The sequence below is a fragment of the Bufo gargarizans genome, chromosome 1, assembly GCF_014858855.1.
Source record: "Bufo gargarizans isolate SCDJY-AF-19 chromosome 1, ASM1485885v1, whole genome shotgun sequence".
Taxonomy (NCBI): domain Eukaryota; kingdom Metazoa; phylum Chordata; class Amphibia; order Anura; family Bufonidae; genus Bufo; species Bufo gargarizans.
In genome coordinates, this window is record NC_058080.1 from 386,237,373 (window position 1) to 386,256,572 (window position 19,200).

The window sequence follows — 19,200 nt, forward strand, 5'->3', positions numbered from 1 at the left end:
CCCCACAGGATTCCCTCTCCCCTGCTCCTCCGATCGGAGCCCCAGCAGTGTAATGCTGGGGCTCCGATCGGTTACCATGGCAGCCAGGACGCTATTGAAGCCCTGGCTGCCATGATAAGCTCCATGCTACTGTGTGCACAAAGCACACAGCAGCAGGGACAGTGTGAGCTCCTATTCACCCTGATAGAGCTCTATCAGGGTGAATAGGACAAGGGTTCTAGTCCCTAAGGGGGCTAAAAGTTAGTTAAAAAAAAAAAGAAAGTAATAAAAATAAAAACACCAAAATATTAAATATAAATGAAAAAGAAAGATTTACAAAAAAAATAAAAATACACATTAACAATAAACATTAACTTTCAGCAGATTTGTGGGAATTTTAATTTTTTTTTCAAAAATGAAAATTCCCAGAATATCGGTATAAATTATCGGCTATCGGCCTGAAAGTTCACAAATTATCGGTATCGGTATCGGCCCTAGAAAATCAATATCGGTCGATCCCTAATAACAATCAGCACCCCATGACTTTGCCATGGAGGGGGCCCCTTCTTCTGACTCAGCTCACATGCCACAGTCGCTATTGAACAGGGCATCTGATGGGTTAGTGTCTGATAGGAGTTATCTCCAACTACCGATACTGCCTTCTAGTGTCAGCTTTGTAACAGCAGTCACTCACCGACAAGGGAACCAGCTCAACTCAGGCGGATATCACCAAGGTGCTGACTTTTTAATCCCTCAAAGGGGTTGTCTCACTTCTGCAAATAGCCTTTATCATACAGAGAAAGTTAATACAAGGCACTTACTAATGTACTGTGATTCTCCATATTGCCTCCTTGACTGGCTGGATTCATTTTTTTATGACATTATACACTGTTCATATCCAGGGGTTACAACCACCCCGTAATCCAGCAGTGGTGGCCATGCTTGCACAAAAAAATGCCAGCCTCCCCGGCAGCTGGGACAGGGGGAGTAAATATAGGCTGGCGCTCTTTCCTATAGTAACTGCCTTGTGTTAACTTTGTTTTCATGGTAAATGCCATTTGCTGAAGTGAGGCAACTCCTTAAAATCAAAACACCATACATATACAGCATTTTGTTCCTAGGTTCATTGGTTACATGCTGTATGTGCAGCTCAGTCCTATTCATGTAAATAGACCTAGGCTGCAATACCAAGCATAACCTCTATACAATGTATTGCGCTTTGCTTGGTATGCTGTCAAACCAAACTGATTTTTTTTATGTTTTACCACTTTTGTACAAAAAAAAGAAAAATTCACTAAAATAATTTCTTTGTCAAATTATATAAAACTTTTTATTTTTACCTCGTCGGAGCTGTTTATAGTGAAATGTAGTTCGCATTTTGGTGTACATATAAATGGTTTCATCCCTTTTGTTTTTTTAAGGGAACCTGTCACATAGAACCTGGTGTCTGAGCTGCAGGCAGAATGTTATAGATCAGGAGGAGATGAGCGGACTGATTTACCGTAAAAGATTTAGCGTAACTTGTAATTTATACATTTATATCATTGCTCTTTCTGGACTTTGATTTCAAGGAGGCGGTCCCATCAGTAATTGATGTCTTCATCCTATGACTGGGCATAGCTGTCAATCACTGATAGGACCGCCTCCTTGACTTCAAAGCCCAGAAAGAACGGGAATTTAAATAAAAGAAATTTAAGTTATACTGAATATATAACACCATGCAATATGCAATCCGCACATGCCTATGGCAAAAGCATATACATATACCTATTAAAAATTTCCAGACCGCATCCCAGAGGACACACATAATGGTTAAAGAGACTCTTGGTTCTATATGTATTTAATATTTATATGCACTTGCACTTTATTATTGTTTATATATGTAAGTGAGTCTCCATTTGTGTCTCCTATGTGGATGTCTTTCTTTCTCCTGCACTTGTTTTTATGTATGAATGGTCAATCATGAATTATGTCAATAAATCTTTTCCTACTCACCCAAAAGACGGATTGTCCTTGTAATCTTCCATTGCCATTTTTTCCAGCTCTCTGCCCCCTTCAGCTACAAATCTAGCCAACTGCTCCACCACTTTGCGTGTTTCTGAGTCCTCTGGGGGTAAAACTTTAAGCAGGCTGTCAGTACTGGGATTCAATTCACACAGCAAACAGTCAACAGGCATTTAACTGCTAGGAAGAGTACCAAGGCAAAGGAAAGGAAGGGAACAAAGCAGGAATGAGAAAGCAACAAATGCTCAATTGTCAGCCCTTGAGGTCCGCATCCCTGTACATTGCATTCTATATACACAACGTCTCACTTTATGGATATTGTAATCTAGTAGCTTAAGCGTCCCATAAACTAATCCAAGGTGCATTTTTAAGGGAGAAAGAAAAATATACAAAAAATGCAATTATGGAGTGTAAAAGAAATTGCATTCTATAGTCTAACATGTATTTCTTATAGATATGCTACCTAATACCTAAACATTGTGCTTTCTCTTAAAAAAAAAAAAAAAAACACTAGTTATGACCTTTGTAGGCCGAACTGAACTACAAGTGGGTAATACGATACAGATTAGGGATCGACCGATATTGATTTTTTAAGGCCGATACCGATAATTTGTGAGCTTTCGGGCCGATAGCCGATAATTTATACCGATATTCTGGGAATTTTCATTTTTTTTTTTTTTTAATTTCCCACCAATCTGCTGAAAATTTATGTTTATTGTTAATGTGTATTTTTTTTTTTTGTAAATCTTTCTTTTTCATTTATATTTAATATTTTGGTGTTTTTATTTTTGTAACTTTTTTTTTTTTTTTAACTAACTTTTAGCCCCCTTAGGGACTAGAACCCTTGTCCTATTCACCCTGATAGAGATAGAGATCTATCAGGGTGAATAGGAGCTCACACTGTCCCTGCTGCTGTGTGCTTTGTGCACACAGCAGCATGGAGCTTATCATGGCAGCCAGGGCTTCAATAGCGTCCTGGCTGCCATGGTAACCGATCGGAGCCCCAGCATTACACTGCTGGGGCTCCGATCGGAGAAGCAGGGGAGGAGGGGATCCTGTGGGGGGGCGCACTGCGACTGGGGTGGGGGGGCCCTATGCGCCACCAATGCTTAATACTGGGGGGGCTTGGGGGGGAGGCGCACTGCGCCACCAATGCTTAATACTGCGGGGGAGGGGGGGCGCACTGCGCCACCAATGAAGCTTAATCTCTAATTTATTCATATACAGGAGGCGGGAGCTGCAGGATCACATAGCCGGCTCCCGACCTCTATGACAAGTAGCTGCGATCCGCGGCACCTGAGGAGTTAACTACCGCAGATCGCAGCTACAGCTCATAGACGCCGGGAGCCGGCTATGTGATACTGCAGCCAGCTCCTGCCTCCTGTATATGAATAAATGAGAGATTAAGCTTCATTGGTGGCGCAGTGGCCATAGCTCCTCCCCTCCTCTTGTCCCCTGTCCTCTCATTGGCGGCAGCAGCAGCAGCACAGGGGGAGGAGACACTGCTCCTTCTCCCCTGTGCTGCTGCTGAGGGAACACGGAGAGCGCTGAGAGCAGCGCGATCTGTGTTCCCCATACGCTATCGGAATATCGGCAAAATAAATGCAGATACCGATAGCGTTCAAAATCCTGAATATCGGCCAATCCGATAATCGGTCGATCCCTAATACAGATATCAGTAGTACAGCTAAGCCCTTAATATCTATGGAACGATTGACATTTGTGCACCCAAAACTGCTTGAAAATAAAAATGATGTCTATACAGTAGTACAGACTTTGAGGCAAATTGCTTACAGTTGGTTTTTATAAATTTCTCTCTTCATACATTCCACCCAATTTCCTCCTACATTTAATGGCCTGAATGTTCTTACTTCACTACATCAATAACAGCAGATTAAACTATGAATGGTCTTATTTCTAAAAGACCATTTATAAAAGGCTCATGGCTTATGGGATGGCGACAGTAATCTAACGCTTTCCAGCTTTGTTTAGGAATAAAACTATTTAGTCGCATCAGTAAAAAATACATCCATCTATTAAAAGGGTTGTGCCAAGTTTTGAAGTTATCCTATATTCACAGGATAGAAAATAGTAAGCGATTGCTGTAGGTCCTACCACTGGGACACACAATGATCCCGAGATCGGGGGCCCCGTTCCCCTCATCTAAGTCAGGCAAGCGCTCTGTTGTTCCATTCATTTTCTAGCTGTGTACACGCTCGGCTATTTCCAGCACTCCCAAAGAGGATGAATCTAGTGGCAGGGCGCATGCTCGACCTGCTGCTCCATCAGGACCCCAGTTCTCGAGATCAGTGGGAGTTCCAGTGATCAGACCCCCACGGTCAGTTAGTTATTCCCTATCCTATCAAACTTGGCACAATCCCTTTAACATACTTTAGTTAAGTTACGTATACTCTGGTCATAGAGATTAGCATACTGTATATTGTGTTACTGCGGTGGATAAAAAAAAAAAAAAAAAAAAAGTCATCCATGAAAGTAAAATCTTGGTGTCAAAAACTAGCACAGTTAGGGCTTCTTCACACACAAATTTGCAGTGGCATTTTTCACCACTAAAAAAATCCATTGAAACTGTCTTCCATATTGTGTGCATGTATATGGTGTTTTTAGTTTTTTTTTCCCCCAGAACAATTGTGTGGATGGTTTCGATACAGAAGGACAATTATGCCTGAAAAACACATCATTGCTTCAATGCTGCCTTAAAAAAAAAAAAAAAAAAAAAAAAAAAAAAAAAAAAAAAAAAAAAAAACGCCTCCAAATGGCATAAGAATGCTTGTATGGTGCATTTCATATTTCTTATAGGCTTTCAGCTAAAAATTGGAGCTGCAACCAAAAGGGGGAAAAATACCGGTCCCTGTGTGTGAATCCAGGCTTAACATGATTGATTACTACTGCTGCTAAATTAATATTAATACTACAGCTCTCTAAACTCCCTTTACTTTCTTAAACATCCTCATGCTTGCAACTTACTTTTTATTTCTAACCACTGCTGAAAGTCCTCTTCATCGTCATCATCATCCTCCTCAGGAGACTTAAAGACAGTGCTACGATTCATCTTGGGTGTTTGCTTCGTAGGCGCAAAGGACTTCATTTGATTGAGCATGCTCTCAACAGAAGACCCATGGCGTTTTCCTATTAGAAGGGGCTTCTTCTGAGCTGATGAGCTGCCACTAGACCTTGCTGTGGAATTTTCTTAAAAGAAAAAAAAAAAAAGAAAAAGGGTCACAATGTTAAAATAATGTAAAATGCAAGCCTATAATGATCATTTCCATCCAAACCATTGTAGACCTCTTTATAAAAAGTGTGCGAAGAGATGATACAGCCTAACAGATGATTATAGCTTTTAACAGATCTACCCAGCCTAAGGGTATATTCACATGTACTGTAAATTTTCCACATTTCTTACATGAGGATTTTGGTCAAGAAATCGCCCCTTTGTGTTGCAAAAGGAACCACTTCCAAGGCAAATCCACATGTACAGCAAGATATGCGGATTTTACGGTACATGTAACTCCATCCTAAAGGATTATTGTACCAGCATCCAGGAACTAAGGATTCTGTCTCTGCTGTGATGGAGAAGATGGCTACTGAACTGAGCCAGACAGCCAGGCTCCTTTAAAGGGATTTTCCAGGATTTTGTAACTGATGATCTATCCTCTAAATGGGTCATCAGCATCTGATCAGTGGGGTTCAACACCTGGAAGCCCCGCCGATCAGCTGTTTACTGTGAGCGCCGCGACGTTCTCTCAGCTCACCACGCACAATGCTGTACATTGTATATCATTCACTTAAAGAGGACCTTTCACCAGAATAAAACTTCTAAAGTAACTATACAGGCATGTAAAGCGGCGCCCAGGGACCCCCCTGCACTTACTGTTATACCTGGGCGCCGCTCCGTTGTCCCGTTATTGCCTCCGGTATCTTTACAGTTAGGCTCCACCCAGGGGAACCTGCCGTCGGCTCGATCTCCCATGCTGTAGCGCTGGCCAATCACAGCGCTCAGCTCATAGCTTGAGAGAGAAAAAAGCCTCTCAGGCTATGAGCTGAGCGCTGTGATTGGCCAGCGCTGCAGCATGGGAGAAGGAGGAGCCGGCAGGTTCCCCTGGGTGGAGCCTAACTGTGAAGTTACCGGAGGCAATAACGGGAGAACGGTGCGGCGCCCAGGTATAACAGTAAGTGCAGGGGGGTCCTGGGCGCCGCTCTACATGCCTGTATAGTTACTTTAGAAGTTTTATTCTGGTGAAAGGTCCTCTTTAAATGGGGCTGAGCTTCTCCTAGGCCACGTGACCAAAGAACGTGTTGTCACTGGCCTAGGAAAAGCAGAGAGAAGGCTGTTGTCTTCAAAAACAATGGATTGGCGGGGGTCCCAGGTGTCAGACCCTCACCAATCAGATACTGATGACCCATCAGTATAAAAATTTCAGAAAACTCCTTTAAACCACTTCACATCCAGGCCATTTACCCCCTTCATGACAGAGTTTAATTTTGCAAATCTGACATGTGTCACTTTATGTGGTAATAACTTTGGAACACTTACTTAACCAATTTTTATAGTCGATATATATTTTACATTTATGAAAATAATCCAAAATTTACCAAAAATGTTCAAGATTTCAATTTCTTTGCTTTTAAAACAGAAGTGATACAGAAGTGAAAATATTACTTAACATTCCCCATATGTCTACTTTATGTTGGCATCATTTTGTAAATGTAATTTAATTTTTTTAGGACGTTAAAAGGCTTAGAATTTTAGAAGCAATTCTTAAAATCTTTAAGAAAATTTCCAAAACCCACTTTTTAACCCCTTCAGGACACAGCCTTATTTCACCTTAAGGACCAGGCCATTTTTTGCAAATCTGACCAGTGTCACTTTAAGTGCTGATAACTTTAAAACGCTTTTACTTAGCCAGGCCATTCTGAGATTGTTTTTTTTGTCACATATCGTACTTCATGACACTGGTAAAATGGAGTAAAAAAAAAATTTCACTTTTAATTTATAAAAAAAAATACCAAATTTGCCCAAAATTTTAATTTGCAAATTTCCAGGTTTCAATTTCTCCATTTCTATAATACATAGTAATACCTACAAAAATAGTTATTACTTTACAGTTCCCATATGTCTAGAATGAATGGAGAATAGAGATACAATTTCAAAATTTCACTTTTTTGGCAGATTTTCTATTTTCTTTCCAGTTACAAAGCAAGGGTTAACAGGCAAACAAAACTCAATATTTATGGCCCTGATTCTGTAGTTTACAGAAACACCCCATATGTGGTCGTAAACTGCTGTACGGGCACACGGCAGGGCGAAGAAGGAAAGGAATGCCATACGCTTTTTTTGAAGGCAGATTATGCTAGACTGTTTTTTTGACACCATGTCCCATTTGAAGCCCCCCTAGAGTAGAAACTCCCAAAAAGCGACCCCATAGGTCGGGATAGGATGGAAGTTTTGTTGGCACTAGTTTAGGGTACATATGATTTTTGGTTGCTCTATAGCAGTGTTTCCCAACCAGTGTGCCTCCAGATGTTGCAAAACTACAACTCCCAGCATGCCCGCACAGCCAAATGCTGTCCAGGCATTCTGGGAGTTGTAGTTTTGCAACAGCTGGAGGCACACTGGTTGGGAAACACTGCTCTATAGTACACTTTCTGTGAGGCAAGGTAACAAGAAATAGCTGTTTTGGCACGTTTTTTTTTTTTGTTATTTACAACATTCATCTGACAGGTTAGATCATGTAATATTTTTATAGAGCAGGTTGTCACGGATGCGGCGATAACTAATATGTATACAATTTTTTTATTTATATAAGTTTTACATAATGATTTCATTTTTGAAACAAAAAAAACAACTCATGTTTTAGGGTCTCCATAGTCTGAGCCATAGTTTTTTCAGTTTTTGGGCAATAATCTTGGGTAGCGTCTCATTTTTTGCGGGCTGAGATGACGGTTTGATTGGCACTATTTTGGGGTACATATTACACTTTTTGTGATGTAAGATGACAAAAAAATCTTTTTTTTTTTACTTTATTTTACAGTGTTCATCTGAGGGGTTAGGTCATGTGATATTTTTATAGAGCCAGTCGATACGGACACGGCGATACCAAATACGTATAATTTTTTATTTTATTTACTTAAGTTTTACACAATAACCGCTTTTTTAAAACAAAAAAAATGATGTTTTAGTGTCTATATTCTGAGCCCTAGTTTTTTTATTTTTTGGGCGATTGACTTAGGTAGGGTCTCATTTTTTGCGCGATGAGGCGACGGTTAGATTGGTACTATTTTATTGGGCATACGCCTTTTTGATCGCTTACTGTTGTACTTTTTGTGATCTAAGGTGATAAAAAAAAATTATTTAGCACAGTTTTTATTTTTTACAATGTTCATCTGAGGGGTTAGCTCATGTGATATGTTTATAGAGTCAATCTATACGGACGCGGCGATACCTAATATGACATACTTTATTTTTTGTCCCATTTTGGGATTTTAACTTTTGGGGTCTAATCCCTTTTACAATGCATTCCAATACTTCTGTATTGGAATGCATTGGCTGTATGAGTAATACTGTGTGTATTACTCATACAGCTTCCGGCCTGTGAGATCCAGGAGGCTGGATCTCACAGGCACGTCACAGGAAGGCAGCGGCGATGCCTCAGGAAGGCATCACGCTGACTTCCATGCCATTGGGTCCCCCTTACAGCCGCATAGGGACCCGATGGCACCGCCGCCAGCCCCCACCGCAACAGTGAAAAGCCGCAAACCGCAGGTCTGAATTGACAAGGCACAAGTGAAGCTGAAACGCCGCCCCTTAGGCAGAAAGAAGACCGATTATAAAACATCAGTTTGCAATGTTCATAAGATGGACAGGAGTTAGACTTATATGTTTTTAATACACAATAGAAGACCTGTGCAGTCATATATATAGCTAAATATGCTTATTGGGTCTGTCAGTGTCCCTTTCAAGGGAGTGTCACCTCCATATGGCCATATACAGTGCTTACATGGCTCTGTAGCACACCTATACAGGATTGTAATGGTACCTTTGTTCTTATCTTTAGACTTGCACCAGCAGGAAAAACAAAGTTTAATTCATATGCAAATGAGCACTCGCAAGTGCCCAGGGGCGGCGTTCAGTGTGTAGGTGCCCAGGCTGCTCTGCCTTCTTTTCACTTTACTCCTCCTCAGCCTCTGCCTTTGTCCTATCGATGAGGCAAGAGACTTGGAGGGTGGGCAAAGGCAGAGGCTGGGGAAGAGTAAAGTAAAAAGAAGGCAGAGCAGCCTGGGCACGCATAGCCGCCCCTGGGCACTTGCGAGTGCTCATTTGCATATGAATTAAACTTCATTTTTCCTGCTGGTGCAAGTCTAAAGAAAAGAACAAAAGGTACAGTTACAATCCTGTATAGGTGTGCTACAGAGCCATGTAAGCACTGTATATGGCCATATGGAGGTGACAGACTCCCTATAATATAAAAATCTGACTTAATAGGTCATTTTTTGATGACACATTCCCTTTAAGCCTGCCTGAACACAATGGTAGGACCCAGTATTAAGATATAATGTGGATATGTACTGTATATGAATTTCTGCTGAAATAGCATGTCTATTGGAAACCCCAGCATCTCACATAGAACATATTCCTTTCAAATGAACGGTGAAGGTGAACTATGATCTAATATCCTTATTGGACAAATTATAGTAAATCGCACATCACAATTTTATACCCAAGCAACTTACTCACCTGTGCCTGACTTTTCTTTCTGTAGCTTTAGAAACTGTTGTAAGAAGCTGCCATCATTTGCAAATTTATTTGATGTGGAGGAGGATGCAACTGCAGAGCTGCAATTCAAGATGAAGTTAAAAAAAATTCAGTGTATGCACAATATAGTTTGCAGGTAATGGATCATATTTAAGGTACGACTACATAGAAATTCAACAACACATCTGCACAAAATTGTGCGCAGCAGATGGTGTGGGTTTTGTTGTGGAATTCGTTTAATCCTGCATTGCTAAGAGTGAAATCCACAGTGAAAAGATGCAGCATAATTTGACATACTAAGGATTTAACCCCCTTACGACCAAGTGCCGTATAAGTAATGCACTTGGTGCTGGGTTTTATTCCAGACCACCGTACATACAGCACCGGAATAAAGCTACTGCAATCTAGCAGCTCTGCCTTCTCCTTTCCTAGGTGCATAGTGAACAAAGGAAAGTGACTATGCTGCTTCCTCTACTGGACCCAGTGATCACTTGATCAAGTGTCTTGGGCATAGGAGAGCTTCAGGATCTTAGCACACCCTGATCAGCTCTGCATATGTAGGGGACTGTTTTCCCCTTTAAATAGGGCTCTTTTGGATCCTCCAGTTACAATGGAAATATTGCATAATTCAATAAAATAGTGAAATGCAAAACTACACATATTATATATCAAAGTGACCAAAACAAAAGAAAACATTTTAATAATTTATTTTGGTGTCAGTTTGACTATTTAAAGAAAACAGAGCTGTAATGAGAAAAAAAAATTTGCAGATTTTCCCAAATAAAACTAAAAAAATAAATAAAATAATCGCTAAAAACCATATTAATAAAAAGCCCAACGCATCACTGAAAAAAAATGTTACAAAAACTATTTTGGTAGCTCAAACAAAAGTTAACTGTTAAACCTTCACGTCCGATCAGATATTGACCTATCCCGAGGATAGGTGTCGGACCCCCACCAATCATATACTGACCTACCTTCAGGAAAGGTTATCAATATATATGGCCAGACAACTCCTTTAGGCTCCTTTCACACGGGCGAGAATTCTGTGCGGGTGCAATGCGTGAGGTGAACGCATTGCACCAACACTGAATCCGGACCCATTCATTTCTATGGGGCTGTTCAGATGAGCAGCGATTTTCACAAATCCACTTGTGCATTGCGTGAAAATCGCAGCATTATCTATATTGTGTGTTTTTCACACAACGCAGGCCCCATAGAAGTGAATGGGGCTACGTGAAGATCGCAAGCGTCCGCAATCAAGTGCGGATGCGGTGCGATTTTCACGCATGGTTGCTAGGAGATGATAGGGATGGGGACCCGATCTTTATTATTTTCCCTTAAAACATGATTTTAAGGGAAAATAATAGCATTCCTAATACAGAATGCTAAGTAAATAAGATATGGAGAGGTTAAAAAAATAAAAATAAATGATAAACTCACCTCATCCACTTGTTCGTGCAGCCCGGCTTGTCTTCTTTCTTCTTCTTTAAGGACCTGGGAGGAAAAGGACCTTTAGTGACGGACCATGTGATGAGCGCAGTGATGTCACTAAAGGCCTTTTTCCTCCCAGGTCCTTAAAGAAGAAGAAAGAAGACAAGCCGGGCTGCGCGAACAAGTGGATAAGGAGAGTTTAATTTTTATTTTTTTAACCCCTCCATTCCTAATTTACTTAGCATTCTGTATTAAGAATGCTATTATTTTCCCTTAAAACCATGTTTTAAGGGAAAATAATAAAATCTACACAACACCGATCCCAAACCCGAACTTCTGTGAAGAAGTCCGGGTTCAGGTACCAAACATGCCGATTTTTCTCACACGCGTGCAAAACGCATTGAAACACTTTGCACTCACGCAAAAAAAATTGCGCATTTTCCCGCAACGTACCCACAACGCCTGTGTGAACCCAGCCTTAAGTTTTTAGTTTTTTTTTTATGTTTTAAAATCACACTAAGGGCCCATGCACACGGCCGTTGTGCGCAGTCAGGACCTCAATTTGAGGTCCCCAATAAATGAGCAACATCCGTGAGGATTCCGCAGACTGATTCAGACCCATTCAACTTGAATGGGTTCGTGGTCCGTCTGCATTGCAAAAAAGGTAGTGCATGAGGCGGTGCAGAGGCACGGACAGAAACCCCACTCTGTGGTGCTTCGATGCCTCTGTTCCACACCGACCTTGTGGACCCAGTCAAGTGAACTTACTATGGACTGCCACGTGCAACGCCCGTGTGCATAAACATTAAATGTGAAGTTTTGTGCAGCTTTCACTATTTACAAGATTAGTAAATCTCAGCCATTATGTTACTAAAGATTTGGAGGGGTATACACTACTTACTCTGTGCCTTGAACGTGGATCTTCTGTTGAGACTGCTTGGCTTGTTGCTGTGCTTTGGCCTCGATTTCTCGTTTTTTCTTCTCAATGAGTTCTTCTTGGTACTGAATATATGTACTTGTTTTTGCAGGCTTTGAGGGGGCCGATGCAAACCTCCTGCCACCTATACCTGAAGTCAAGAGAGATGTGTCTGTACACATACACTGCAGTCGTACATATGTATATTTATCTATACAGAAACTCTTTTACTCAGGCAATAAAGGGGTTGTCCTGTCACCTATACATATCTAAATAAGACAATACGAGAAAATCATATAAATAGCAGCAGTCCCCATATCAACCCCGTTGCTCCCATTCTGTTTCCTACCCTCTGATGACGTCCCAACATATATGTCATCGCTGGAAGCCAGGATACAGAGAATGGTGAGGGATTTGGGAAATGCTGGAAGGAGAGTGGCAGAGGATCAGTAAGGTCGAGTTCACACTGCAGTTATTTGGTCAGTGATTTCCATCAGTGATTGCGAGACAAAACCAGGTGTGGGTCAAAAACACAGAACAGGTGCAGATCTTTCCCTTCTACCTTGTCTCTCAGTAGGCTTTACTCCTGGTTTTGGCTCACAATAAGGGTCCATTCACACGTCCGTATGCGTTTTGCGGATGCGCATAACACGGACATCGGCAATGTGCATTCCGCATTTTGCGCACCGCACCTCGCTGGCACTGTCACAGAAAATGCCTTTTCATGACAAGAATAGGACATGTTCCATTTTTGTGCGGATGCGGACAGCACATTCCGGCCCCATTGGAAATAAATGGTCCCGCACCTGTTCCGCAAAATTGCGGAACGGATGCGGACTCATTTTGCGTGTGTGAATGGAAATAACTGACCAGATAACTGGAGTGTGAACGTGGCCTAAGGTGAGGATTTCTTCTTTCATTGTTTTCATGGCTTTTAAAAGGGCTGTTAAGGATTAAAAAAACACGGCTGCTTTATTACAAAAACAGCTCCACATCTGTCCCAGGGTTGTGCCTGGTACTGCAACTCAGATCCATGAAAGTGAATGGGGCCGAGCTGTAATAAAACGCCCCAGCTGAGCACAGGTCAAGTGCCGCTTATGGAAGCAGCTGTCATTTTCTAATCCTGGACAACCCCTTTAATGGTTTTAGAAACTTTAAGTGACTGGACACCACCTGTTCCAGCCCAACCATGGGTCTACTCACCGAGACTCACAGCCTCATAAGGATTTATGATGCTGCGCGTTACGGTCAGTAGACCTGTAGTCAGGCTGAGACACTCGGCCAGTAATAAGGGAGCATAGATGCAGTTATATAGGCTTGTGTGACACTAGCCTTAGAGGCCTCTTGCACACGACCGTATGTATTTTGCTGTGCGCTCAAAACGGATCCGCAAAAAATAGAGATGACATCCGTGTGCATTCTGTATTTTGCAGAACGGAACAGCTGGCCCCTAATAGAACAGTACTATTATTGTCCACATCACCGACAAGGATAGGACATGTTCTATTTTTTTGCGGAACGGAAATACAGAAACGGAATGCACGCAGAGTACCTTCCTTTTTTTTTTTGCAGACCCATTGAAATGAATGGTTCCGTATATGGTCCGCAAAAAAAAAAAAAAAAAAAAAAAAAAAAAAAAAAAAAAAAAGGAACGGACACGGAATGAAAATACGTTCATGTGCAAGAGGCCTTAGGGCAAGTACACATTTTACATTAAAATGACAAGGCTGTCTGTGAAAATCTGTATATAAATAATCAGATGCCAGTCACTGGCACAGACACAATGGATACATTTTGGTCTTCACCTCATGCTCCTGAGGGAGTTGAGGGAGACTTACTAAGCTAAAAGAGCAGAATTCTGGCTCAATTTGCACCAAAAACTGGTGTGCATGCCTTGCACCATATTTATTACATCTTAGCGTCTTACTGAATAAGGGGGCAAGGCTTAAAGGGGTTCTGCACTTTCATTTAACTGATGATCTATCCTCTGGATAGATCATCAGCTTCTGATCGGCAGGGGTCCGACACCCAGGACCCCTGCCGATCAGCTGTTTGAGAAGGACGCGGCGCTGCCTTCTCACTGTTTACCGCCGGCCCACTGACGTCACAACTAGTATCAACTAGCGTGGGAGCGGCTAAGCTCCATTCAAGTGAACAGAGGTTAGCCCCGCCCAGGCCAATTGATACTAGTTGTGACGTCAGTGTGCCGGCGGTAAACAGTGAGAAGGCCGCGCCGCTGCCTTCACAAACAGATGATCGTCAGGGGTCCCGGGTGTCGGACCCCCGCCGATCAGAAGCTGATGATCTATCCAGAGGATAGATCATCAGTTTAATGAAAGTGCAGAACCCCTTTAAATTACCAATAGGTGATGTAAAAATTAGACCAAAGCGGGACATTTACTAAGCCCTTTATGCCACTATTGTGGAGTTAAATCGGAGTTGGAGTCAGGGAGTCGGAAGTACCAAAAACGGAGGAGTCGGAGCATTTACCTACCGACTCCACAGCCCTGGTGATCGGTGGTACATTTCAATGGGAAGATTGTCGGGAACGAGCGTTTACAGGAACGATAATCTGCCCCGAATATCAGGCCGTGAAAATCCACCTTAATTCATAGCTATCAGCTGAAGGCAGTTACCGCAGGTGTATGGTAGAGCCAGACTTGAACAAGCTCTTAGGCTAGGGGCAAAACGCCACGTGAGAAAGGTATGTGAAACTTGTCTGCAACTTGCTGTCACGCAACTATTCTAGAGCTCGGATTTGGCTGTGGAAAAAATTACAGGCAAGTCGTGCGCAACTTATATTAATGGAGTGAATATCACTGCGTGACACAAAATTCACCATGTCACCGCAGCATGTTGACACCATTGAAATCTATTAAACGTGTCGCTGTGTAGTCCTAGCCTAAGATCACGCTGTCCTATCTGAGGGCAGCATAGGCTGGTTCCTATATGTCCGCTCACTAGTCTTTTATCCTTCCGTTCCCTCAGCAGCTCGGGGTCAATTTTGGGTTGAGTGGCATCACCACTGAAACATCTCTGTTCAGCTATGGACAATGGATGTCTGTCACCAGCTGATTCTGTCTCCAGCATACTGGTCGGTCACAACTGTCCTGGGACGGGTTCCCATGCTGCCTGGGAAAAGTATGTGAAATATCCCTATCGGTAATGGGGTCTATCGTTTGGCAATCACGTTACAAGGCTCTTCAGCTAGCGGTCAGTGGAAAGGGCAGCTACTCTCCCAAAAACATGCAGGCTCAGTCCAAGTGTGCATGCTTTTTCAATGTGGAGAGGTGATCAAGGCGCTGTTGGATCCCAGTAGAAGCGACACATTTCCCACAGGAACAAATGACTAGGCATGTGGAAATCCAACACCCAGATCCTTTTTTCCCTTGACATCTACCACTGAAGGTCAAGGCACCCTCCATACACATTTTCTTGAGCTGCTGAGATTGGCAAGTGCCACCAGCTTACATCTAACATACACTGGTGTTTAGAGCCTCCACCATGGTTCCCTTTCCTGTAATGAAGTCCGAATGGACATCTGGTGGGATGTTGCAGGGGCCAGTAGTAGACGCACCCTACCTTACCTTTCCTCAAAATAAGGTTAGATGACCAGCACTGAAAATTGCATAACGCCCTACTCTTCTTTAATCCTGGGATATCTGGAGCCAAGAAGGTAAGGTAAGGAAGACCACATTGATCACATTATCGTTCAGGCTTTGGTTGGGTAGACGAGACAACTCCTTTCAGTTGTCGGGCTGCTGAGGAGCAACTGCCAGTAAATCTCAGCTTATTCAAGCATATCGGACAGCAGGAGCGGAGAAACAGCTGGGTGGTTGGGTTGTGGCGCATGGGTCCTACTACTCACGCACAGTGGCCTCCACAACCCAATCACCCAGCATGCCTGATGTCCAGGCACTGAATAAGCAGAGGTCCTCTAAAGGAGCACACCTAGAGCTGATTATTGGGGTTCCAACATCAGGACCTCTGCAGAATGAAAGGGGTGTGAACCCTAAACCCTTTCATGGAAAGTAGAGCCACCAGGGAGACGCTGCAGCTGCATACCCGTCTCCATGCAGCAGGATCACACATATACAAATAGAGCTTGGCCCCATAGTGAACAGCCGCATAGACCTGCAGTATCGCCCCCCGTCCTGTATGCGGCGCACTGTACGCACAGGACCCGCCAGTCACACTCCAGGGCCCCTCGCCTTAAACCAGGGCACAGGTCCGGGCGCTGCTGTTATATTACCTATGCCCTCCCAAGCCTAGCGTACCTGCAGACTTCCTGCTCTCCATCTTGCTCGCTCTCCCTCCCCCCCAGCGCCGGCTCCTCCCACAGCAGCACATAGCCTTATTACAAACGCCACTCTTTCCGGAACGAGGCATGCCGGGAGTTGTAGTCTTTAGGCGGAGGTTTTCTTTTTCAATTCTGCCGCTCTTTTGTCAGGATTTTGATGCTTCTGAGATGAAACTGGTCTATTTTCTCTTTTAGCTTGCAATGTATATGTGGTATATTGTCTCTTACTAAACCTTTCTACGTATCCTAGAAAGATTAGGACAAGGACTTTAAAGGAGTTTTCATTTTTACAGTACAGGGGAGAAAAACGGTTCCGTATTTAGGGCCTGTTCACACAGCAAAATCTGTTGTGCATTCTGTGGCAGAACTATAGAACATACTGCGATTTTTCCTGAACGCAGAGATGGTGTGTAAAAAAACAACGCTTATGGGCACAGACCCATTGAAATGAATGGGTCAGGATTCAGTCCGGATGCTGTCCATACATAAGCATCCGGACAGAAAACCCGCTCGTATGAACGATCTAAAGGGCATAAGAAAGAACAGTTTTTATAAATAGCCTGGAGAACTCATTTAAGTGCAGCGCGGCCTACCATTGAAAACAATGGGAGGTAGATTCAATACTACTGCTGGCGGGTTTTTGACACAGATTCTTCGCCAAATTCCACCGGCAAAAAACTCTGAACGGGGCATTTTATATTATTACACCCTCTTATTTGCACCGCCCCCTTACCTTTAGGTAGAAAAAGAGGGCAAAATAACTCTATACTTAGCTCTCAAATAGGCTTTGGGTCTTTAGTGAAATTCCTGTCAGTGTTCATCGCAGGGGGGCCACCACCGGCCAGCCCCCAGGAACCTCTTTGACTTGTAACGGCTGTGTCACACAAAGCGTTGTTTTTTAAGCAACTACAGTATTTGATGGAGTTAGGGGACGTAGAAGCCCCTCATTCATATTTTTGGGGTGACACTATCCAGTCAGTGCTGCCAATGTCATACTGTGCAGGGACACAGCTCCAAGTGGTAACACCTATCTGTACCTTTATCCATAAACTTCTAGCAGGAATAATACACGAATGACATAACACAGAAATACACAACTCTCAAAAAGGTAGCGATATTTGGCTTTCGGGTGACATTTATTGAAAACGTAAAAAGTTCAGTGATATTATATCATGAAAGTAGGGCATTTAAGTAGAAGCATGCAATGGTGATTTCCTCATCTCAAACAATTTACTGAAACAAAAGCCGACACCAGTGGTGGGTATACCCCACAAAAATGTCAGTGTCTCAATAACTTGTCATGTGGCCTTGAGCATCAAAAACAGCTTGACGACAACGTCTCATGTTCACAAGTCGACTTATTGTCTGCTGAGGCATGGAATCCCACTCTTCATGAAGGGTGGCCCTCAGGTCATTGAGGTTCTGGGGTACAGAGTTAGGAGCCTCTACACAGCTGATCCCATAGGTTTTCAATGGGATTCAGGTCTGGAGAAAGTGCAGGCCACTCCATTTGTGGTGCCCCAGTCTCCAGCAGCCGTTCCCAAATGATGCGACCTCGATGAGCTGGCCCATCGTCTTCCATGAAAATGAAATTAGGCCTGTGTTGTTCATGCAATGACTGAATTAATGATGTTATTCAAGTAGTTTGGGCTTGTCACTGTACCATTCACAAAGCGTAGGGCAGTTCTGTATTGACTCGACACACCTGCCCATGCTGTAACACCACCACCACCAAAGGCAAACAGTGGCTGATGCATAGCGATCTCCTTGAAGTCTCCAACATCGTTGGTGGCCATCATTTCTGCTCAGTGTGAATTGACTTTCATCAGTGAACAGCACTGAGACCCACTGGTCCCTCCTTCAGCATAGATGCTCCATGGCCCATGCAAAATGATGATGCCTGTGGTCAGGTACCCTTGCAGGTCGTCTAGCATGCAGATCACGCCGATGTAAACGGTTTGGAATGGTCTGACTTGACATTTGGGTGCCTCTCACGTCCCTTAAATGTGCCTGGAGTTCTTTGGCATTTGTCATCCGGTTCCGCAGGGCATTGTTCACAATGAAGCAGTCATCAGTGTGGGATGTGGCCAAAGGGCATCCACTTTTATGCCTTTCTGTGACTCTTCCAGTCTCTCTGTATCTCTGTTGTAACCTGCTGATGACACTCTAAGCTCAGTGGCCACTTCCATCTGAGAACATCCTGTTGAAGCTTCACAATGGTGAGGTACTGTTGATCAATTGTTAGGTGTCATCTTGGTCTCATGATGTCAAAATGTGAACAGCATGATGAGGAGGACTATTTAAATACCATTTCTAACTGAACACGGAAATTTATTGGGCGATTCATGGATCAAACACTTGTGAATTTTGCAGGTAAGCTCCTTGTTAAAGAACAGCAAGTTGTCCAAAAAGCACTGAAACATTGAACAGTTGGACATGTGCATTCAGAAGTTTAGAGAAGGTCACATTAAGTTCAGTGTGCAGTTTAGGTTCATCCTGTAATTTCAAGCCAAATATCCCTAACTTTTTGTAGTAGTATACAGTAGTGTATAAGAAAAGATGTTTCAGAATTATTACATGGGGAATGCAAGTAGTTACTACAACAGACATATCGGGAGCATTGACAAATCCCCTTTAACACAAAATTAGTGTTTTCTTTTTTTTGTACACCCCTTTCCTCTGTCTGACTATCATCTAGGTCTGTGATGGCTAACCTCCGGCACTCCAGCTGTGGTAAAACTACAACTCCCATGATGCACACTTGCTTGGCTGTTCTCAGTACTCCACAGAAATGAA

The 19,200-nt window shown here is 42.9% G+C and overlaps 1 protein-coding gene across 1 annotated transcript in view; it reads right to left on the reverse strand.

Annotated features, from left to right (window-relative positions):
* SUGP1 (SURP and G-patch domain containing 1) overlaps nucleotides 1-16,432 on the reverse strand; it is a 41,137-nt gene extending 24,705 nt beyond the window's left edge. Inside the window, exons 1-5 of the mRNA XM_044270583.1 lie at nucleotides 16,382-16,432; nucleotides 12,090-12,255; nucleotides 9,737-9,834; nucleotides 4,969-5,190; nucleotides 1,975-2,098 (exon numbers count right to left, since the gene is read on the reverse strand). Coding sequence (XP_044126518.1) covers nucleotides 1,975-2,098; nucleotides 4,969-5,190; nucleotides 9,737-9,834; nucleotides 12,090-12,255; nucleotides 16,382-16,403 — 632 coding nt within the window. The 5' untranslated portion in view covers nucleotides 16,404-16,432. The remainder of the gene's footprint in view (nucleotides 1-1,974; nucleotides 2,099-4,968; nucleotides 5,191-9,736; nucleotides 9,835-12,089; nucleotides 12,256-16,381) is intronic.
* Nucleotides 16,433-19,200: the final 2,768 nt, after the last annotated feature.